Below are 23,818 nucleotides of genomic sequence, written 5' to 3'. Positions count from 1 at the left end.
GAAGAGTGTCTGGAAAGCTGCCTGGAGAAGAGGGACCTGGGGGTATTGGCCGATAGCCAGTTAAATATGAGTGAGTTGTGTGCTCATATGGCCAAGAAGTCCAACGGCATCCTGGCTTGTATAAGAAGCAGTGTGGCCAGCAGGACTAGGGAAGTGATTGTCCCTCTGTACTTGGCTCTGGTGAGGCCGCACCTGGAGTACTGTGTTCAGTTTTGGGCCCCTCCACTACAAGAAGGACATGGAGGTGCTGGAGCTTGTCCAAAGAAGGGCAATGAAGCTGGTGAAGGGTCTAAAGAACAAGTCTTATGAGAAGCAGCTGAGGGAGCTGGGGTTGTTTAACCTGGAGAAAAGAAGGCTCAAGGGAGGCCTTACCATTCTCTAAAGCTACCTCAGTGGAGGTGGGGGGTTGGTCTCTTCTCCAAAGCAACAAGTGGTAGGACAAGAGGAAACAGCCTCAAGTTGCACCAGAGGAGGTTTATGTTGGATGTTAGGAAAAATTTCTCACTGAAAGGATTGTGCGGCATTGGAACAGGCTACCCAGAGAAGTTAGTTGAGTCACCATCCCTGGAGGTATGTATGAAACGTGTAGATGTAGAGCTTAGTAGCATGGTTTAGCGGTGGACTAGTACTAGGTTAAAGGTTGGACTTAGAGGTCTTTTCCAGCCTAAATTATTCTATGATTCTATGTAATGACCGTACCTCTGCTTTTCCTCTAGTCATCCAATTTTTATGTTCTCTAATAATTTACCTTCGTCCTACCCAACATACTGTTCAGGACAGTGATGACTCCTGGGCCTTGAGGCAAGCTTTTATTCTTTCCATCATTTACAATAACTTCTCATTAGTAGGTGAACATGAAACTCTCATAACATGGTTTTGGCTTCAGTCAGTGATTTATCCTTTTTTCTTTTGAGTCTTGATTAGGTGCAGGTGGGACACTTCAGGAAGGTGAATTTTCATCAGCATGGTGGAGGAGATAATACCTTCTCAAAAAGAGCCTACTGAGCTGTTCTGGTCTTTTTGCAGCCTGGTAGCAAGTAGTGGCAGCCTTGTCACCTCAGTGCGGGCCCTGTGTGTCTTATCACAGCTACCCACTTGCTGAAGCTCCAGAGCGCTTCTCCCATCCTCTTTTCGTCCTTGCAGATTTCACCCAGTCACTGATGATGCTCGCTTCTAACTTGCGTGCCTCTATGACAGATGGGGGGTCAGCTGGATTGTGTCCTCTAGAGAAAGCAGAGCAGTATGAGCTAGTTAGGGGAGAACACTGATACATTTTGGCTAAGCCATATCTTTGTCTCCTGCATAGGGAAAGCACAGGCAGGGAACTAATGGACAGAGATCATCTCTTTAGTCTCATGGTTTGTACTTCATATTTAAACCCCAGAAAACAAGTTAACGTAACGCCCAAAAAGCTTGGGGGAGGCAAGACAAGCATAGAGCTCTCCCTTGCATCAGTGGCTGCTGCCCTCTCTGCTGGAGGACGGAAGGCTGATGGCTAATGCCAGGAGACACTGGACTACTTCATATGACTGACTGCCACAGACCATCAGACACTCATGGCAATTCCAGTGCAAGCAGAACATGTTCCAAGAAAGTACATGAGTTTAGGGATGAGTCCTGCATAACCTGTCTTCTGTGAAGGCTATAAGAGCATTTGTATTAGGTTAGAAAATAACTCCAAAATTATGCCTTAACAGTCTGGTATCCAGTTCTATTTAAATAAAGTATCTCCTTGTTCTGTGGACTGTGGCTAGCTAAGACCAAACACCCATGGCAGTAGGATCTTGCCATCCAAAGGAAATTAACCTGTCAGTTACTACATACTTACCGGAGATCCAGGTGATGAGCACCTCCTTTAATGGTTACTACAATTAGTGAAGGACTTAGGCTGCTATTTATCTGGAATGAAAGGAACAGAGACAAACTCTCACCAAGTAACCAGGCAGAACTGGACATCAGTTCTGAAAACTGATGTGGGCAGGAGTGATGAAATGCATGGGAAGAGATTGTTGGTATAGCTGGTACTGTGTGCATGACTAACTCCTCTGGAGTCAAACCCTCTGACTCAGGTGAATTGGAGGCTTCCCCTAATATGAAAACTCAGCCTAATGTAGAATAGGCAGTTTGAAATACAAGGTTCATCCCCCCTAAGGACCCTGTTCCTTTTGTAGCTGGGACTGCCAAGCCAGCCTAAAACAAGGGACCGCCTGCATTATAATCAAGAGCTCAACTAACTCAAAATCCTGTTTTGGGTCTTTTTAAAGTAGAGTTCTATCACCACTCTGAAGTTTTGTTGACTCTAAACTGAAATGTTCCCAGGTTTAGACTGATGATTACAGCAACTGCCTGATCTAACAAAACATGCTGAGAAAGGAAAATTTAAGGCGCACTCAGTGCTGAGACTGTCTTGAAATAGAATTGCGACCGGTTAAGGTTCATAGAATCGTAGAATGGTTTGGGTTGAAAGAGACCTTAAAGCCCATACAGTTCTATGCCCCAGGGACACCTCCCACCAGCCCAGGCTGCCCAAAACCCAATCCAGCCTGGCCTTGAACACTTCCAGGGGTGGGGTAGACCCACAAGGTGCTGGATTCCTGCCGTGTCTGCTATACTCAGGAAGCCAACACTACTGCCGCGATGTTCCTGGCTGTTTGGCAACTCACTACTCAAACGTGTCTGTCATAAACATCCGGGGACTCCTGAATGGTTCAGCATAAAACAGCCACTTGCAGAAATTCAGATAGGCTAAAGTTGAATTGCCAGCGCTGATTTGAAAGGGAGAGGTGGGCAGTGCATCACCTCGGAAGGCTGCTGTCTGTGCTTGGTAGAAGGGAGTTCACCTGCTTACCCCACCTCCAGCCCATGGGTCCAAGTCGCCATTTGAAAAAATGATGTTGCTTGCACTTTTCAAGTCTGAAATTCAAAAATGACATTTGAGAGGCTTCCTTTCTGCCCATTTACCCACAAGTGTTTGGCTTCTACAGCAAATAAAAACAGTAACAGAAAACACAAGAGAACAGAACTTCCCACTTGACTCTCAGAGAGAAAAGTCTGCTCAAGCCCTTACGCTGGGCCTGGTGGCTGTGTTTTTCTGCTGGCACTTGTTAGTTAGCTGTGCCTGTCCCTGCAGGGCTCAGCCAGGCAAAAGGAATGCAAGAAGCAAATTACACGAGCAAAATGATGAGCACCCAACAAAACACACCTCCTCCCCAGAAGTTTGTCTGCAGCCACTGTGCTCTTGGCTTCACACTCCATTTGCTCTGACAGTACTGCTCTCTCATGGCTTCTGTGAAGGGCATCTCGGGGAACATGTCAGTCACGTTGTTGCTGTTGAACGTTAAGTTGATCTCCGTACAGACCTGAAAGAGGTACAAGAACTGCCATTGGAGGTAGAGGTGGGGGGTGGGAAGGGAGGGGTGGGAATAAACAGGGCAGCTGTTGAAGCTTGCTGGTGTCTCTAACACCTTACCTGATAGTCCCATGCCTCAGCATCCATGCCAGTGCCACAGCCTGTGGGATCAGCACAGGGCCGGTACAGTTGGTATATGTCATAACACTGTACTGAGCCGGAGGAGTTGTAAAATACCCCTGCCAGGTGGAAACACAACACAAAGCCAACTTATCATTAACCCTCTGCCCTTTCAGCCACAGACTTTGTGAAAGTCGTGCATCCAAGACCATGGAAAGGGTGGATACCCCAGGTAGGTGAGCAGGTAAGGCAGGGATAGCCCTAGCAGCATATGTACCAGCTTTGGGTTATGATCACAACTTTATGCCAAAGTGTTCACAGGGTCTCGCTACCATCTATGTTCTATCCCTTGCTTCTGCTGCATCCACAGTTAGGAAGAGGCTCCCAAAAGTTTCCTGCTATCTCTGCTCATGCCAAAAGCTGAGTGACCAGCTCACTAGTCTTTGGGAGGGCCCCAGCCTCCAATCCCTAATGCATTCAAGAGCAGGCTGTATAGAGAAAACTATGCCCCAGCACAACTGGCTTCAAACTGAATTGGACGTGTCAGCTGACACCATCCTCCTCCCCCTCCCAGAAAGTATCTGTTGTGTGAATGCATCTAATTAAGCAAGAAGGCCAAGGGGGTGCGTCACAAGATTTTGTTTGACTGTTGTTCAAAAAGGGAATGATGGCATGTGCAGGCTTGCCCTGATGAAAGCACCTGACCACAGGGTCCAGTGAAGCATAGCTGGGGAGCTGCAGAGGAATGAGTTGCTTTTGTGCAGATGGGTAGTTACCAGATAGCACGAGGAGGAATGCAGTAACGCCAGTGGCTGTCCACTGCTGCCAGTGTCACAGCCCACAGGCAAAACCCACAAACACTGTTTCTGCGATAACCAGCACCAACAGCTCTGCTGGCAAACAACCCCACTTAGCTCTGTGAGGCACGCAGCACTCGGCTCCTGCAGACGCAACCTGAAGAGGCACGATGAGGAGAGAAGTTGCTGCCATATCTGCATTTTGGATGGGTCGGTGGAGCAAGCAGCACAGCCTCAGCTCCCTCAAAGCATGAAACCCCTGGTTCATCTGCAGATGACTGCACAGGAGACGCACTGAGTGTACAACGACGAGTCCTGGGACTGTGCCGTTCAGAGCGATGCTGTTCAGCTCGCAGACCAACATGGAGAGGCTCGTGTCTGACACTTACCTGGTGAGACTCCTAGAAGGGATCAGCAGCCTTCGTGCCCAGAAAGCACTGTGTGATGTAACACTGGAGGCAGAAGGGGTTTGCTTTCCAGCACACAAGATCATTTTAGCATCAGCAAGTAATTACTGCAAGATCCTATTTGCTGGAAACTTGACAAGAGTGGGAAGCTTGGATTGTAACGTCCATCTGAAAGCTGTCAGCGCTGCAGGGCTGAGGAATGTTCTCAACTTCATTTACTCCAACAAATTAGATCTTTCATTACAAAATATCGAGGAGACATTCAAAGCCGCAGAAACCCTGCTTGTTCGGGAAGTCATCAAGCTATGCTTCCAATTTCTGGAGGGCTGTTTGAACTGTGAGAACTGCATGGATGTTCTTAACATTGCTAAAAAACTTGGCCCGGCAGAGTTGAGACAGAAAGCTATGCGCTATGTAGGGCAGAATTACAAACAGATACTGGCTGATCCTCAGTGCTTGAAAGATCTTGACAGAGGAACCCTTTGTGAAATCTTAGACAGGACCAACACAGAGGGGTGCAGCGAGCTGGAGCTGTTCAGAGCTGCTGCGAGCTGGCTGCAGCATGACCGCACACGGCTGGAAGATGCAGCAGACATTTTAAGGCGCATAAGATTCCCTCTCATTCCTTTAAAGGATCTGCAGCGCTTTGTTCAGGAAATGCCTTTTATGAGGCTGGATTCAGGCTGCCACAGGCACCTTCAGGAGGCTCTGACTTACCACTCCCTGCTATATGCTCAGCCACTCCTGCAGACCCAACGCACGAGCCTCCGCTCCAGTTCCACCATGCTGCTTATTGCTGGTGGCAGAACCACTGACAACTGCATTTGCAGAGAGATGTGGGCTGCCGACAAGAGCTGCAGCACATGGCACAAGGTTGGGGACCTCTGTGTGCCAGTGTACAACCACTGTGTAGCCATCATCAGTGACTTCCTCTTTGTCATTGGGGGACAGTGCAAATTTGATCCCATGGGAAAGCAACCATCAAATGAGGTAAGACACAAGAAAGCTTTAGACTTGGAACAAAGGCTAGGGAAGAGAGGAAGGAAGGGAGGGAGGGAATGTTATTCAGCTTGCTCACTGAAGGTCTCCCACCTCTACATATTAGAATTGCAGAATATCTTCATTTGGAAAGGACCCACAATAATCATTCAGTCCAACTCCCACCTCCACACAGGACCACACAAAAATCAGACCCTATGTCTGAAGACATTGTCCAAATGCTTCTTGAAGTCTTGGTAGCTTTGGTGCTGTAAACACTTTCCTGGGCAGGCTGTTCCACCTCTTGGTGAAGAACCTTTTTCTAACACCCAGCCTGACCCTCCCCTGTTGCAGCTCTATGCTGTTCCCTTGGTTCCCTCGGGTCCTGTCGCTGTTTCCAGAGAGCAGAGATTAGCACCTGTCCCTCTGCAGGGGTGCCAGCTCCATCAGCAAGGTATTGCTGTTTCAGCTGTCCAGCTCTGAATGTAAACCTCAGCCCAGAAGAAAATGTTAATCAGTTCTTGAAGCCACATGAAATACAAAGCCAGGCACCTGCTTTGTGCTAACCATCTCCTGTTTGGTATATTTCTAGGTTTTCCGATTTGATCCACGCAACACTTCCTGGCTCCAGGTTGCCAGCATGCTGGAGCGACGGACACGCTTCCATGCGGATGTGCTGTCTGATCATATCTTTGCTGTGGGTGGTGGGACACTGCTGGGGACCCTCACCCGCACTGTGGAATCATACCAGCCCGCTGACAACAAGTGGGAGTTTGCAGCTCCTTTCCCTGTGCCTATTGCTGATCATGCAGGCGCAATCCACAAGGGAATCCTCTATATTTCAGGTGACAAAGCTAATCAAAATCAGCATATTCCCATATACTTTCATTGATTTTTACTAGCATCTTAACATCACAGTCCAAGCCTGTACCCACACCAACAACCACAGCTCATGCCCTTTTCCTGCTGTGTCAAGACAACCTCACTGTGATCTTGAATTGCAGGAGCCATTTTCTTTCTATGACATTAAACATGACATCATCTACTTGCAAACCACACTCCCACTTGGCTCTGACCTTGCAGTCCTGGCTAAAATCCCAAAGCTTTGCTGTCTGAAAAGGTAAATGAGGGCCCTAGTGCTGGGGATGAGATTACACTCTGGTATTAATCTGAATGGAATAATAAAAATAGGGGACTAACTCCCCTGCACTGCACTGTTAGTCCATATAAAAATAAGTACAGTGCAGGTTCTTATCTTCTTACCTGCAGGACCTGTACAGCTCTTATCCTCTAAGAGACCCCTTGGTCTTTACAAGGATCTTTGGTAGATGGTGCAGTATGTATGTTTAACAAGAAAGCACCATGGATTTAAACATTTCATGGAACTGCTGGAGGATCTTCAGGTTCTATAGCTACTAATTCAGACTTGAAAGATAGTCTTTAGTTTGTCCTAGGAAAAGCACTGTGGTGTTTGTTATTGGTCTGCAGTTAAAAGTCCTGGGGTCTGCCTGTCATTGCTATAGGATCCATGCTTCTTAAACCCGTTATTGCCAGCTGGCATCCCTGTGCTGATCTAGTCCAGATTAATTTTTAACTGTACACTTGCAAAGACCTGCACTTCCCTGCAACTATTTGTACACCCAACGTCCGGAGAGCAGAAAAGGCAGTGCACAGGCTGTCTTAAAGCAACACACACTCCACTGACAGCAGGACACTTGTACTGGCTGTGCAGATGACCAGAAAGGAAGGATACTGGTTCAGCCAGAGGAAAAGTTGAGGCTCAGGTACAAGTCCCTGCTTTGGCTCAATTGACCCATGGTGCCACAGAAAGCTCATTTAACCACTGTTTGTCTTGATTCCTACCAGACAGCAAGGACAAAATTGCCTCCTTGCTTCACAGAGCTTCAAACGTGCTGTAGTGATCTAGGCTGGATAACACTATTCCAGAAGTACCCCTTATGTAAAAGACCTTACCTGTCTATAACATTATTTTCCTTCTAAAATCAGTGGCGTAACTGCAAATTTGATTTACCCTGCCCAAGCAAACTCAGAAATTAAGTGTTACTTATGTAAGTGTCCGTGTTGTCCTGGTTTTGGCTGGGACAACAGTTAATTTAACCAAAGTTAATTTTCTTCATAGAGAAGAGATGGTGCTGTGTTTTGAGTTTTTGACGAAAATAGTGGTGATAGCACACCAATGTATTCAGTTGTTGCTGAGCAGTGCTTACAGAGTCAAGACTTTTCTATTTCTTGTGCTGCCCTGCCAGCGAGGAGGCTGGGAATGCACAAGAGCTGGGAGGGGACACAGCCAGCACAGTTGGCCCAAAATGGCCTAAGCAATATTATATTCCATACCACAGAATGTCATGCTCAACAATAAAACTGGGGGGAAGGGGAAGGAGGAAGGGGGGACATCGGGAGTTACGGCATTTGTCTTCCCAAGAAACTGTTATATGTGATGGTACTGCTTTCCTGGAAATTACTGAACATCTGCTTACTGATTGGAAGTAGCAAAAAAATTCCTTATTTTGCTTTGCTTGCATGCACAGCTTTTGCTTTGCCTAGTATACTGTCTTTATCTCAACCCACAAGTTTTTCTAACTTTTACCTTTCTGATTCTCATCCCAGTGCACTGTTGTTGAGTAAACAAGTGGCTGTGTGGAGCTCAGCAGCCTAATGGGGTTACACCACAATGCATACAGAGAAAGCATCAAAGCCCCAGGAAGCTGGGCATATGCCCAACCAGAAGTATCACCTTCATTTTTTGCAAAGCCTCTCTGCAGGTTGGAATTCAACAGGCAGAAAGTTAAAAGTATTTACCCTTCCAATAGCAGCACCTTTGACCTGTAAGGAGCTTTTTATACAGCAGCCCTGAAATACACAAATGAGTGCCCAAAAGAGAAAGCTGACAATAGCAATGGCAGATTGGCTCTGAACTTTGAATCTTTGTCAGTAGGTCAAAGAACTTCAAATGTTTTTCTTTCAAAAAACTATTCTGTGACTCTGTGTGCTGGAAGCAGATTCCGTAACTAAAGCTGTTCGTGCTTCCTGGTTGCACCTGAAATACCCCAAGAGCTGATACAAAACTCATTTGTGAAAAACTATCTGCAGAAACAGTTGGAATTATTTTTTAAAAATAATATCTAAGAAACTCATGTTTTAAATTTCATACCATGTCAGCTCTGCTGACGTTTGCAGAGGGTTTTCCTGGATGTTTGGGTAGTGAGGCACTGTAACAGGTTGTCCAGAGAGGTTGTGGATGCCCCATCCCTGGAGGTGTTCAAGACCAGGTTGCATAGGGCGTTGTCCAACCTGGTCTAGTGGGTGGCATCCCTGCTCATGGCAGGGGTTTGGAACTAGATGATCTTTAAGGTCCCTTCCAACCCAAGCTATTCTATGATACTGAGACTGACGGATGGATTTTCAAGATTTCTGCTTTTCTTCTAGGAGGCTTCTCGGCAGGTAAAACCTTACGAGACACTTACAGCTACCTCCCTCGCCTCCGACGTTGGACTGGCAACTCTGCCATGACCTTTACCCGCTGTGATCATGGGATGGCTACAGTAAAAGACAGAATCTTTTGCATTGGAGGAAGGACACTAAAAGGAGTAAGTTCATTTGTTCTTGTAACACCAATTCTCTTCCAAAATGGAGTCTCTGTACTGCTAGGCCCTGACTGCATTATTCCAGCAGGATGACCAACAACTATTATTTTTGTTCTCTTAGTGGACTTGCATAGTTGCAAGTTAGGCCAGTAAGCTTATGGAAGCGTACCTGCCCAAAATCATGCCCACTAAAAGCTGCCTTGTCACACCCTATTTGCTAGGGTACAAAGGCTGTTTAAAGCTCTATTTTACATAGAGAAAACATACAGTGTAGCTGCAGCCTAATGCAGGAGAACCTAAGGGTAAAATTGCTCATGTACCTGCCCAAAATATGTTGATTTTCCTTGTTTGTGCTGAGAGGGTGTGAAACACTGGCAAATAGAAGAGGAATGGACTGCAGTGAAGACACCAGCCTAGATTTTAGGAGACATGAGTTCAAATCCTGGAATGCGAGCAAAGCCTCTTCAAACATTGATATCCCTTCTCTGAAACTGGATCAAAGGCTCTGTGTAGCCTTCTTGGGAGGGGAAGCTGAAAGGAGACATCTGACATTCTGAAATGCTCAGTCAGGAAGACTCTCATTCCCAGAAGTCAAGACAAAAAAGTTTTCAAAGATCATTCAGCAATTCCTATTTGAAAGTAAAGATTCAGGATCCCATGCCCAATTTTGGCCAGTGCTGTTTCTTTCAAAGGAATGAACGTATCTTAGAGTACTTAATTGCTTACTGAGGAAGTGATAGAAATCTGTAGAGAGAAACTGCACATCAGATCTGACATCAAATTCCTCCAGATGACACAAACTCAGTTATCTAGAATTCAATGCACTGTAGCTCTCTTCAGATGAGGTCCTCCATAATGTGTTAAGTCTATGGAGACCAGGAAGGACTTGGGCTAAACCAATTCCAGTAGGTCCCTGTGGCTCATTCCTCCCATTTTCCAAGAACAAGCCTCTTTTAGAGCAGTTCTTGAGTGGCATTCTTTTATTTTATTCAGCTTCTTTTGATGCTCTGATTGCCAAATTAAGATTGAAGATGTGGCACCTTGAGCTCCACTGTATTCAAATAGATGTCAAGATTTCCTCTACCATGAGCCAAACAAGCCTGATGTGACATTGATACCTGCTTGAGGTGTAGTATGATGGATCAGTGTTGGTCTGGTTCTTTGCAGGTGGAGGAATGGATTCACGTCGATGCAACAGAGTACTATTGTCCTGTAAATGATCAGTGGACAACGCTAACGCTATCCCCGTTCAGCTGCTGCCAGTTCAGTATCACAGCCTGTGAGTCTATGCTCTACCTCACAGGAGGTGGGTCACTACAGCACATGCAAAAAGAAGACAGTGTTTTCATGTATGACATAGAGGGGCAGGTATGGAAGAAAGCCAGTTCCCTGCCTAAAGCTCTGGCTGATCATGCCTCTTGCATGATTAAATTGTCCCAAGTGAATGCAACTGGTGAGCCAGGGAGAGGCACAAAGTGCTCCCTCACCAGCAGGAGGGAGAAATGTACTCCCAGCTTGTTCATTACAAAGAAAAAAAAGTCCATCTCTTCCTCTGAAGAGAAGTAGGATGTGAATAGGTCAAGCTGATCTGACAGTGTTTGCCAAGAGGTTAGTACGTTAGCAACACTTCTAGTTCCCTAGCCAAACATTTTCAGCTGTGATTTAGAATTGACATTTTATATTGCTGGCTGACAATTTAAGTACTCACAGAGATAAGCATATACAATTTTTCTACAATTGTCTTGCCACTCAGTTAAGATTGTAGGGCATTATGATGGCAACCTTGTCCTCAACTAGCAGACCAGAGAACTTCCTTCAGTGAACATGCGCTGAATCTGTGACTGCTTGAGCCAGAGCATGGGTAAACTTTTAAAAAGAACCAAGTACCTTAGAAGTCACATTTCATCAAAAGTCAACAGCCTGCAATGTTTTTGCAGCAAGGGCTGCAATGGCTGAAAAACTTTGCAAGGATAAGTTTGAAAAGGTGAGAGAATGAACCTGCCATCATGGAGTGTCCCAATGGATGAAACCAATAGAGCACAAACCATCCCACTGGAAAATCAGAGTTGTACCAGCTCCCACAATACATAAACCACATAATGATGAGACAACTCTACTTACAGGTGCTTCTAGAAAACAGGATTTTAAATGAAAGACCAATCTGATAAGATTCACTCACCAACAAGAGCTGCCAGGCCTTGAATTGGGTCTGTCTGGGCAAGGATTTGTTCACAGCCAACCTGGATGAGACACATTACAGGAAAATTGCAGGCACGGTAGGTAACAGTCTATGCTGCAGAAGGGATAAACAGGAAGATTTGTCTAAAGTATCACTTGCATATTTGATTTTTCACCAGCTTTCCAAGGGCCTAATGCAACATCTTTTTGGTGTTTTTTCCTCTCTCTAGCAACAAAATACATAGAAACAGGGAGAAAGGACTAAGACAGTCTGTTTCTTTTCCAAGGTAAACATCCACAGCTATGTGGAGGACACTTACAAGGAACAGTTCTTCCTCCTGCAATCAGAATATTTTAATGCCCTTCTCAAAGGAGGTTAGAATAATATTTCCATTTTACAGATCATTAAACAGACCCTAGAAGGGAGCTGGATGCCCAGTGGAGCCAGAGACAGCGTCTCCTGGATCCCTGTAATACATGGCCTGTAGGACCTCTTGCATAGTGTGCATTTTGCTCCAGGTAGGACTTGAACCATAAATGGCAGCTGCTGTCTTAGTCACAAGGTCAGAAGCATGTAAAGTTCCATTACCCTGGTGTACAGGAGTGCAGCAGAGAACAGAAGCACAAGGCTGACAGCAAAGCAGAAGTCAAGAGCTGCAATAGTGACAGGTGATCTGGGACCTTTTTCAGGCCCCAGCTGCTGTCTAAGAGGTGTTTGTAACCCTCTGAGAACCAGGCTCTTTTCCCACACTTGGCCATCTCCTACTCCTTTGAAAGTTTTTAGGTTTTCTAGTCCCCATAGCAGCAGGCATTTCTCCTCATTGTACTCTGAGGTGTAGCATTTTACCAGGTGATACTTTAAAAAGGAACCTGATTTTTAGAACTCCAACCTACCCACCAAGAAAAATGTGTCTATGAAAGTGTTTCAAGGCAAGCTACCACAAAACTACATTTTTTGATATGCTGTATATTTTAGCAATCAAAAACTGAAGTCAACAAGCTTGCACAGGCCTTTTTGTCTAAAGTAAACACAGAGAATGGCAGGTATGGCTCCAGCAAGCCCTTCCTGACAAGCCTAATAGCAATGCATTTCAAACACAACAGTCACCATCTCAGAGGGGCTTAAAACATGTAGATTTATCATCACAGTGGAAGTGCCATAACCCACCACTACCTCTCCCTGTCACCACCACCCAGTGGTGTGCCTGATTGTGCCCCATGCTGTGCAGCCCTGCACTCAGGTCATTGAGGTGTACATCCCTCCCTTCAGAAAGTGCAATTCTCAACTGTGTCCTGGTACTCACCTTCACTGGATTAGCAGGGAGGTGACCCATGAAATCAGTTTTGTAAGGGTAGTCCATCATGGCCATCATGGTGAAGGCATTTCTAGCAAAACCAAAAAGCTGGTAAACATCCTCCTTGTTAGAAATCTTATTGCATGTAGCCATTTTGCTGCTGATTTCATCATAAGCTATAGAAGAAAAGCAAATGAAAGGCATGAACTTCAACAGAGTAAACTAATACCAGGCTTCAGCGTCTTGTTTCACTCAAGGATAAAGAGATATGTAACACACAGTTGAGGTTTCCAGCAGGAAGGGTATGTTACATCTAAATTTACACAAACACAGATGTTCCGGCAAAGCCTTCCTGTGTGGCTTCATTGGCCTGCAGCCTGCATCTCCCCCTGCTGAGACACAGAAACCTCCCTGGGGAACGTCAGTGGAAGCAGCACCCTCTGAGACAGAACAGTCGAGGCTGATGCAGTGAAAAGAGCAGTAAGTACAAGGCTGTCCTCCCCAGCACCCTGTGTGGCAACGCCCTCCTTGCTCCCTCAGGCTCTGCTGCCTCCCACCTGCTGTGCCCTTCAGAGCCAAGCAGGACAGTCTCATCAATCAGGCTCTCGTGCAGGAGAACAGATATCCAAGCAAAGATATCACAGATATTACCAGCATCAAATTGAAGGTGTTTTTGAACACTTTTTTTTTTCCTGCAGAAAAGACGGTTTAATTAACACAGTGCAATCCTCCATATAGATACTTGCATTTTAGTGTCCATATACCAATACTGATCAAAACTGTTTGTGAAATCAAAAATCAGACATGCAAGCAGAAAGGTCAGGCAGACATTTGCATTGATTTAGCTGGAACCCATTTAAGGCCTAACCAAAAACCTGACAGAATCAACTTTTTGCCCCCATCCCTGAGTCTACCTACCCCTGGGAAACAGTCTGTGGGGCCATTTGTTCTTACCTCCACTCAGGCACAGATACTTAATCTGATGGAAGGCTTTGCGTACAGCTGTGACACAGTCTGGGCCAGACTTCTGGAAGTCCTGAAAGGACAGAAAATGACAGGATTACAGTTGTACAGAGGAGATATGTGCAGATGCTGCACAGGGAAGCTGCACCAGGAGATGACAGAGGTTACTTGCCCACTATGGCCAGAATCGCATCTGCATCTCCAGAAGCAATGACAGTTGTGCTTCTGCTTTGAGCTCCAGACAATCAGAATGTGCCAGCACAAACTAACAGCCTGCACAGCTCAGACCAAGCAGTAATTGTTTCACCAGGTCGCTACTGGGACTAGCCTTTAGACAAAACACTTTGCACTTTGTGGAGCCATTAGACTGAACATGAAACAATGAGATTAGACATGTGCCTTGGACATGGGAACAGGTACCAGACTATTAGGGTCAAGAGCAGTTTTTTGTTTTTAAAACATACAGTAGAGGCCTCCTACCGTACTTTGTCTGTAAGAAGGAGCCACACAGGGCTGAGCACTGGATTGGGAAACCAAGACCTGCTTTTCTTCTTAAGCTTGCCAGTGACTTACCAGATGACCAAGAAGGCCATGTCTTATTTTCTTGGGAAAAGCACTACTGATCCTCTTGAAAAAGCACTTTAAGGTATGCTTGAAGAGCTGTGGCAGGTTACGCTGTTGGAACAAGTTGTTTCTGCCACTGAAGGCTCTAGCAACCCAAACTGTTTCTCTTCTGTCAGCTTGTAAGGCAGTTTGAGATCTGCCCACAACCAGTACTTTGTAATAATAAGTAGTAGGGCTCTTTTAAGGTCTCTTCATCATGTGAGAACAATGGTAACTAACCACAGACCACTAGCTAAGCGTTTTTCTTACAAAGACGCAGCCTCAACTACAAACAGATATGGGACCTTCCTTTGATTCCTCTCCGTGCCTTTTGTCTGAAAGTTCGAGAAATCACTTTGGGATTTTCCATGGTTTAAATCTCCTTCTGTGTGTGCTTATTATCAACTAATGGCTCTAAACTGGAGCATGCAGATGAGTCAGTCTGGGATGGAAGAGCAAGTCTGTTCTGGCTGCAGTGACCACTGAGGTCCCTGAGAGGCTAATGCCGAACTGCTGCAGTGTGCTGCCTGACATAAGGAACCACTGCCGGTTTCGCTTTTCCCCAGCAGACCATTATGGACATAGAAACAGGTCAGCTGAGCTGTTGCAGAGGCAGGAGGCATTACAGACATTCCAAGAAAAGCTGTTCCAACTTGCCAATCAAAGCTTTCAGGCTGCCAGCTTTACTCTTTTGAATTACACCTAATTCAGAAGTCTAAACCAATCTGAAGTTGATAGCTTGGCCAGCCCCTGCAGCAGTAAGCTTACAGGAAGCACACATGTTGCTGCACATGTATTCTTCACACTAGGGCTTTCTGTCTGGCTGCAGGGATGGCAGTTGGTGTACATATAAACCTAGTCTTATGCAAATGCCATACACAGAATAAACTTTCTGCCCTTTGCTCACTTCCCCTGTGAGCTGTAGGCTCATGAAATGTGCTGGAAATGCTCAATAAAAGTCATAGAGAAAGCTGCTTTGAGAGAACACACTCTGACTCAGAAGCAGAAAGCAGAAGAGAGAGCTCCCACAATGATTCACAGAAGGTTTGTGCCTTGATTAGTATTAACAGCTCTCAGGGACATTTGTTCACTGAGAAGAGCAGCTGAATTCAGCCTTCAGATGCACAGGGTTGCTGTTACGTAAACATGCTGAAGGTGGAATGAATTACTTTGAAAACAACTCAAAGTGCTTGCTTAGTATCTGAATTAGTATTTTTTTTTTCCACATGAAAAGGTCAAAGCTCTGATTTCAGGGGTGTGTAACGACTCACAGCACATTCACAACTGAAACAAGTCAGAGCTATCATCTGAACAGGAGTTCTGAGAAGGAATTAGCTTCATCCAGAGAAGAATTTCCACTACCGAGCATGTTAGACAATTGAGTGATACCATATATTCAAAATGTATAACTTTAAGACAAGATGTCTTTTGTTCTCTTATATACTTAAAGTTTCAAATGCTATTGAGTTTGTTTATTTTCACGACACTCTTCTTTATGCTTACCAGTAATACTGTCTGCGCTGTAAGTCTCTGCATTAAAATAAGGTTTCATATATGTAACAAGAGCAAAAGGACCACATTTCATACACAGGTAGTTCACACAAAGCCACATGTGTCACCCAGATCTAGAAAATCATACCAAAGAGGCAAAACAGCCACCATCACAAGCTTTCAGTACTACCACCTAGTACGTTTCTTTCCATGTAAACTAAATGCAAGTCAGTTCTCAACAATACTCCCATGGATATTTCCATTTATTCTGATGTCCTTAGAACATGAAAGCCACATTTAAATTTTGGTTTTCAGTGAATCCAGGACACCATGCATGTTTTTATTTAGTGAAATATTCAAGTTCTTCATTGAAATGCAACCATATTGAGAATAAGGATCTACAGTGAATCATAAATATCAGTGCGGAAACATTTTGAAAGAGGATTTGAACAGTTAAGTATCCAAAGGTTTCAGCCAGGTACAAAGGAAAACTTTCAGCCTGTAATTTGTACAACTCACTAGAAATGGAAAAGTGAATTCTTAGTGGTACTAAAGGTCACGGAACCGTTTTGTGTTGTTTAGAAGAGCAGCACCTTTGAGCCCTGAGCTGCCCCAGCCGCAGCAACACTCAACACTGTTTGCAGCTGCTGCTTTTCCTTGCAGATCTGTCTAGCACCGATGCTGCAAGAACAGCTGTTTGTTTAAAGACATGGAAAAGAAAAAAAATCTTGCCTTCTTAAAGGAAGAAGAAAAATGTTCTTGCGAAGAGCTACTACTTACTGCTGTTACATCTCTGAAGAACTGAGTGGGGTCTCCAAGCCCAGCCACAGACAACAGAGGAGCACTGGCAGCTAATGCTCCAGCTACAATGTTTGGGTACTTCATCCTCATGTAAGCGCTCAGCATTCCTCCATAGCTGGCACAGGACAGAGAAAAGTTATTTCCTTTAACAGACAGATTATAACATACTAACTTGAAAGTTCAGGCCAGCGGTCACAAGCTCACCGCACTCAAAACAACAAAATGTTTATGCAAATCTAGGTGTCATCCTTATGTAAAAATAGAGTTATAGTTAATGAGCTGTACACAGCATGTTCCTATGGGCTTTTCCCCAGACCCTCAAGTCAACTCTCACGGGAATACACCAGCCCAATTGGATTCTGCAGACAAATGTAAATGCTGCCTTTATCTAACTCTGCCCCACCCTGAGCATGTCCTGATGATTTCACTGCAGAACCAACTGGGGCTCAAGTCAAGCTGTCATTACTTAACGGGTGAAGGAGACAACATTTTGCATATAGGATTATAAAGACTGTCTAGGCAAGAGCTAACAAGCAAAGGGTGTCCCTGAACACTACAGAACATTCAGCTCCCTCTAGTGCTGGGAAGTGGGAGGCAGTCATCTTGGGCAACCCAAGTAACAGCTGCATAAATTAGCAGCAAAGGACTAGGGAATGGGAGACATTAACAAATACCACATCAAAACTCAAAGCCACCTTGACAGCTTCAGTGACAGGGCCACAGATCTGCAGATATATCTGGGATTGCTTGATAAACCCAAGGCCACAAAAGTTATGCAGATGCAAATTTTTGTTGAGTTAACTCTGAGGTCATTCCTGGGGCTGATAAATGACAACCCTAACACAGAGATAACACCTTGTCTGACTCCAACCTCTTCACTCACAGCTCAGAAGTATTCAAGTCCCACATCACCCACATGTAAAGCCATATACTTTTCTCTAACTCTGGTCTTGGAAACAGAAAAAAGAAATTGACAGAAGAAAATTCAGTTCCACTGGATAGTTTGGCAAAACTATAAGCAACTGAAGGTTGTTTCCCACCCCCCCCCCCCTCCCCCAGGAAACGTGCTGCTCCAGTGCTGCCGTATTTCAGTATTCTTCAGATAGGTTTAGTGCTGTTCAAAGCTGCTGCATGTTTAACTCCAACTTACAAACAAACAGCTGTAGTCTAACAGCTAGCAGGTCTCACTGAATCCCACCTCCCCACCCCAAGACTGTTCTGGCCCTTTTTACACTAGCTACTGTCCTGGTAGACATGGTGCAAACACCACTGGGATCAACAACCCAGTCACCACCACAGTGAGCTGGAGTGTAATGATAATCACCTGATCAAATGCTTTCTAGCTCACTGCAGTGACTGAGAAACCCTGTACTCATTGGAAACCTTTTAAAGGGAAGCACCTCTCTGTATGAGTGTAGGAAGCCATTCAAGAGACAGGGACATGATATCAACACAGTTCTGAACTGCAACTGAGCAAGCACTTTGGGGAAGGATGTCTGTTGGAAGCCAGGAGCAAACAAGCAGCAGGTTACAGAGCAGAATTATAAAAGAGCCTACAATGAAAGTGGCTGGATACTGATAAAGAGGCTGTGTTTGATAAAAAGCTGGATGGCCCCAAGAAAGAATATTTTACCAATTATTGATTTTCAGCATTTTTCATGTAAAATCATCTGATACTGCAGGAGGAACTTATCTTCTGCAGTTCTGGCTGACTTGTACATTGAAGATGTCTAGAAACATCCAGTCTCCAAAGCAAACATTCCCAAAGGCAATCACAAGTCAAGACTAATTCTTAATGGGAGAGCTGCCTGGGCCCTAGAGATAAGCTCTCAAGGAGCTCAGGCACATATGCTGTCTATAGAATAGCTTAGAGCTCTGCCTCTAAAGCTTGCTGGAGAGCTAAATGGAACTATGAGAACACCACAACTGTGTCTAGGAAAGGATGCAGAGAAGGGAAGAACCACACACAACCTTTACCTGCCTCCAAAAGCAATGACAGGGCAGTCTGCAGCACCATACTGCTGCTTAAGCTCAGTAATTAGCACTGCGTAGTCAGCAAGGGCTTGTTCCACAGTAAGCAGACCAGTCCTCTTCAGCTGTATTGACTCAAGTCCAAATGGAAGAGACTTGCCATAGTACCTCTGAAAGCAAAGAGATATGCTGCAAAAATGTTGGTGTCAAAGCCTGGGTCTTCCCTGTCCTTCATTATAGGAATGGGACAAGTGTGCACAAATGGGAAGTGATAACAGGGCACACATCATCCCCTTAACTTGTTCTTAACTGAGCAAATGCTCAGATTCTGCAGAATCTGCCTATATCAGATAAACAGAGACCTTCAGGATATCTCCCATAGAGGATGGGAAAGTTCAGGACAAGCTACTTCAGTGGGTGCCAAGCGGAGCCTTGACATGTCTCTCTCCTGAAATCCCCAGCTAGAAAAGGGAACAGTGTATAATCTCTTCATGCATAGGTTGGAGAGTAATAGATTTGTTAGGGTGGTGTACCTAGGAACAGGATGGTCTGGGACTTCACAGGCTAGAGAGAAAAACATTATCTTAACAAAAGATCTCTCCAGTCCAGTGTGGAGTTCAAGACCAGTGGAAACTATTTATAACAGCACTGATCTAAATCAAATATGCCATAGGATAAGTTTTACTGAAACAGTAGTCTCTATCCTGGATTGGTGGTAGGCATAATAAAAAAATAAATTCAGAGACTGTGGTTAAATAATGAAGAGCTACTATTATGACAAGAAAGCCTGCAGCAGGTCTACCTCTGCTTTGTGGCAAGAGATGTTATTTTTCTGGACCTGGAGAAAGATGAATTTGGTAATACTAACACAACTCTATAATATACATAATGACTAAAATACTCACGTGCTCAGCAAATATCACAAGTGCTTCCTGTTCCTCTGCTAATTCAAATACGAAGTCGGAGTTCTGAGCAAAAGTCCAGATATCACCTTCATTGCCAGTATAGAGAAAGATTGGTCCAAATCCTTTGTTCCAGAACTTTACTGAGTGAGATAATTGACAGAAGACATAAAACAAAAACAAACAAAACTGTCAGAGCATGAAATGTCTGGTTTTGGTGACTTTGGACAGGAGCTTAATGAGGAAGAACTCTTTGAACAGGCTGATCCCTGAGACCTGTGTTGAGGAATGCAGATGTTAGAAAGGCCAGGCTACAGAAATCTGTCATTTGAGCAGGGTTAAGTAAGAGCTTCCATGAGATCACTATATGACCTGGAACTTTTACTTCTGCCTAAAAATCCTGAAAATCTCAGATCTACAAGGAATTTGCAAACAGCTGCCCCCAAAAGAGTGATTTCCCATTTATATACCCATTTCAACCCAAATTGTCCCAAAACACTTGCACAGATCACTTTTCCTACAAAATGAACATTGAGGAATTGCCTGCCTCTTTCTACTGCTTTTATTGTGATGTCCAACACAGAGCCAAGCTGTAAATAACATATTCTCTATCTTCTGATCTGTCTATAACTGATGGCAAATTGAGACTACCAGGAGGAGCTGACCGATGATGCCAATACTTGCTTGTGTAACACATGGCTGCTTTACTGCTGCCTTTGTCAAACATTTGATTTTAGCTTACTCTTAAATTGTACAGGAGTCAAGTGGGGGGGAGAATAAATAGCTTTCTTCAACAAGACTTCAGACTGTCAGTTAAGCATTAATTTTATCACCTAAAGGGAACCTCCAACAGAGGTCATGCTATGGACGCAACTGCAGCATGTCAGGCAAGGCTGTTTCCATTAACAGATATTCTCAATGCAGACCTGCCAGAGCAAGTATTGGCTTGGAAACAGGCCTGAAATATGTCATTAGTGAAATTCTTGATCTTTGTTAACAAAAAGGCTGATTCTTTCTGTGTTGCATCTGTTTTGGGTATCAGGTAAGAAACTGAAGTGCTCTATTTACTCTGACATTTCTTCTCATATGCTTCGTGGCTTCTGTAGCAAACAGCTGTGCACAAGAGCCAAAAACATAGACAGGTTGCTTAAACAGATATCTATTTTCAGATTTAAATCCTGGGGCAACTGCCAGCTAACCTCAAGACAGTCAGATGCCTGGTTGTGAAATAACAGTCTCCTTCAATTTCTCACTGATAATCTGAAGACTTGTATTGCACAAGAAGCAGAAAGAGGGAAAAGAAACTACTCAACATGTTTTGTTTCTCACAGATATTATTTAGCTCTAAATTTATAAATTTTGCCCTGGCAGGACATGCAGATAAAACATAACACTTTAAAAATCAAATTCCTCAATGCTTTAAACCAGGTGATCCCTAAGTTCTGCTCAAAGACGGTCATGGTCATTTTATTTGTGAAATTTCAGTCCTGGGTACGCCATCAAAATTCACTAATGTTCTGATATCTTTGTGCCAAAGTGATCCCTGAGCTCATGCTTGGTGAAATACATATAACCAGGTGACAGTGATGAACAAGCTGCAGAGTAACAGATAATGAGAAGGCAATAACGTGTCTAACAGGCTCCAGGCACAGGCCTGTAGGCCTAAGATGACAGTGAGTGAGTGCTAGGACCAGGCAGTGCTACCCAGAGGTAGGTAGCACTCTGGGCTGATGCTAATCACAGCGCCACAATTGCTGTCTCACTGCAAATCTCCCCGATAACTCCAAGCATGTAGTACTCAAAAACATCTGACACTAGTTATTGAAATTATGATGAAAATGAAAGCACGTTGTTTGGAAAAGCCTCCTCTCTCTTACTGCTTGTGACTCAGAAGACAACTCATTATTTAGCTAGGAAGACAGACACTGCAGGCTCCTTGTCCTCTTTGTTCAGCATGCCTTAAACTATCTAAAGTTGTTGTGTTATGAATAATGTGAAACACAGGCCCAAGAGACATCTTTCTTGGAGTTGTCTTCACCTGTTAGAATCACGAGTACTGACTGCAACATTTGGGTCACTATTTGTTCTTCCTGATGCATTGAAGTTGCACTTGAAAGATACTGTGTCTAACTGAAAATACACATGGACAGGGCCAGCCCAGTTCAAACCTACCACTGCCATTTTTTCTTACCTGCTCACGTTGCTAAGAGGCCAATCCCCTCATCTGCACCACACATCTTATTACCAGAGTGAGGAACTGAAGGGGATGAGAGGAGAGGCTAAGCAAAGTGACAGGAGAAAGGACTGGCTCGTGGTGGGCTGGTGCTCGACTCAGACCGACTGCTGGCTGCTCAGCACAGCTCTCTGAGAGGCTCTGTCCCTGTGCACGAGCGGCGAGCCTTTGGAAAGCTCGATCACTGCCGCAGGCCGCAGTGCACCACCGGGGCCCAGGACCCACCTGAGACCAGGTACCGCTGCGGGAAGGTCTCGTTGCCGCAGGTCTCGAAGCTGAAGTGGTCCCGCACCTGCCGGAAGAACCGCTCCTCCAGGCCGGGCCCCGCTGGCCGGGCAGCCGGAGGAAAGGACCGTCAGTGCAGGGCTGACCGACGACGGCCGCCACCCCCTGGTGCGGCGCGGCGCGGCCAGACCCGGCCCGGCCCAGCCCGGCTGGCGGGAGGGTGCCGGCCTGCCCGTGCCCGTTCGGGGCGGGGGAGCCCAGAGCGACCGGCCGGTGAGGCCCGGGCCGACTGGGGGCTCTCGCCCAGAGGGGACGGACCCGGGCGGGCTCGCAGCACGGCGCGGGGCGCAGGGAAAGCGGAGCAGGGGCCCGGCTCGGGCACCCACCGGGCGCGCCGCGGGCCGGCGGCAACAGCGGGAAGAGGCCGAAGAGCAGCAGCAGCAGCGGCGGCGGCGGGCGCGTTCCCATGGCAACCTCCCGCTCGCGCCTCCGCTCCGCGGGCACCGACCCGTCCGCCGGCGCGGGAGCTCCGGGCGGCCGGGCACAGAGCTCCGGGGCCCGCGGCGTCCCGTGATCACACCCCCCTCACGTGACCACACGGGCGCCATGTCTACCGAGGCACGGCCGTGTTGGCTGGCGGGGCGTCCCGCCAGCCGCTGCTTTTGCGCGCAGCCGCGGCCTGCCGGGGGCTCGTGCAGGCAGCGCGGGGCCCGAGCCCGAGCCCGAGCCCGAGCCCGAGCCCGAGCCCGCACCCGCTGGGCCCCGTGCAGCAGGCAGCGGGATGGAGCTGGAGCGTCGGCAGGGCTCAGGTGAGAGAGGGAGTTAGGAGAATCTTATCAAGTAGAGATAGAGAGCTGACGGCATTAAACTAGGATGCTACTTAGCGTCTTTGCTAACTATGGCGCATTGTGCAAATTAACTAAAGCAAGAAGCCTCAGGCCCCTTACCAAGGTCAGTCTCCTAATAAGAGAGTGAGCCTGTCTTAAGAAACTGGTAGAAACTGGTCCTGCAGATGGACAAGAGCCAAGGAGCAACTGAGTCTGTGCAAAGACAAGAGGTCAACTAGCGGTGACGAGGAAGAGTCATCAATCTTCATCCCCACGACCCCCGACGACCACCACCAGAATACACTGCGCAAGCGCAGATGGGAGGAGTTTATGGAAATGACTCCTTGGAACTAATTTTAATATGAAGCGGGGACAGGTTATGACTATGTATAGGCGTGTTGTGAAACTTCATGCATATGTAACTCTTTACTGCATATAACTAAAGCAAGTTGCCGCGTCAGGCGCGCATGCTTTTGGTGGGACTACCCCCCGTGCTGCCCAGTGCTGAATAAACATACCTACTTTACAATCTTACTGATTGTGGAGTCTGTTTTCTGCAAGTCACAGGGACAGTGTGCTAGGGCGGGGGTGGTAAGGTGTCTGTGGCGATGCTCAGTGATGAGAGCAGCTGGTGGGCTCGCTGTGCCTGCCTTTGACTGTGCTGCAAGCTCCTTACTGGGAGCATGTGGGGCATCGTGGGCAGCAGGCAGGCTGTCTGTGCCAGCTGGTCTCTGGGCCTCCTGCTTCAGTGTTGGAAGCCCAGCTTGTGGAGTGAGGATGAGGAAGGTGAAAGTCAGCACGACTCCATGCTGGTGCTAGGCCACCACTCCACCCCTGCAGATCTGGGGAATGCTGCTGTGCAGGGGGTGAGGAGTCTCCAAACCAGCCTCTCCACTGTCTTCTGCTCTTCCTACCTTTGCAGCATTCACATCATGGTGTAGAACCAGTGCATCCCTTTGCAGGAAGAATAATGACACCTAATGCCTGCTCTTTGATGCCTTTGCATGAGAAGGAGGAGATGGGCATGACTAAAAGCTCAGCCCTGCCTTCACACAGAGCACACAGCAGCTGGG

The 23,818-nt window shown here is 46.2% G+C and overlaps 2 protein-coding genes across 2 annotated transcripts; one reads left to right on the top strand and one right to left on the bottom strand.

Moving 5' to 3' along the window:
• Window positions 1-796: 796 nt before the first annotated feature.
• Window positions 797-22,509, bottom strand: DPP7 (dipeptidyl peptidase 7). The gene is made up of 13 exons (XM_040531147.1): window positions 22,305-22,509; window positions 21,919-22,032; window positions 19,464-19,603; window positions 18,565-18,728; window positions 16,567-16,702; window positions 13,684-13,765; window positions 12,739-12,905; window positions 11,436-11,496; window positions 3,470-3,588; window positions 3,203-3,359; window positions 2,849-2,913; window positions 1,829-1,899; window positions 797-1,223 (listed from the first exon to the last, which is right to left on the bottom strand). The coding sequence occupies exons 1-13, from the start codon at window positions 22,384-22,386 to the stop codon at window positions 1,088-1,090; spliced, it is 1,494 nt and encodes a 497-aa protein (XP_040387081.1). The 5' UTR covers window positions 22,387-22,509; the 3' UTR covers window positions 797-1,087.
• On the top strand, window positions 3,594-11,425 carry LOC121057276 (kelch-like protein 13). Its single transcript, XM_040531149.1, has 4 exons — window positions 3,594-5,663; window positions 6,244-6,496; window positions 9,099-9,259; window positions 10,424-11,425. Exons 1-4 carry the CDS (start codon window positions 4,605-4,607, stop codon window positions 10,820-10,822), a joined length of 1,872 nt encoding a protein of 623 aa, XP_040387083.1. The 5' UTR covers window positions 3,594-4,604; the 3' UTR covers window positions 10,823-11,425.
• Window positions 22,510-23,818: the final 1,309 nt, after the last annotated feature.

This window comes from Cygnus olor, chromosome 19 (assembly GCF_009769625.2).
Source record: "Cygnus olor isolate bCygOlo1 chromosome 19, bCygOlo1.pri.v2, whole genome shotgun sequence".
Taxonomy (NCBI): Eukaryota; Metazoa; Chordata; class Aves; order Anseriformes; family Anatidae; genus Cygnus; species Cygnus olor.
Note: the sequence above shows the minus strand (reverse complement) of the source record. Positions and strands in the feature narration are given on the sequence as shown.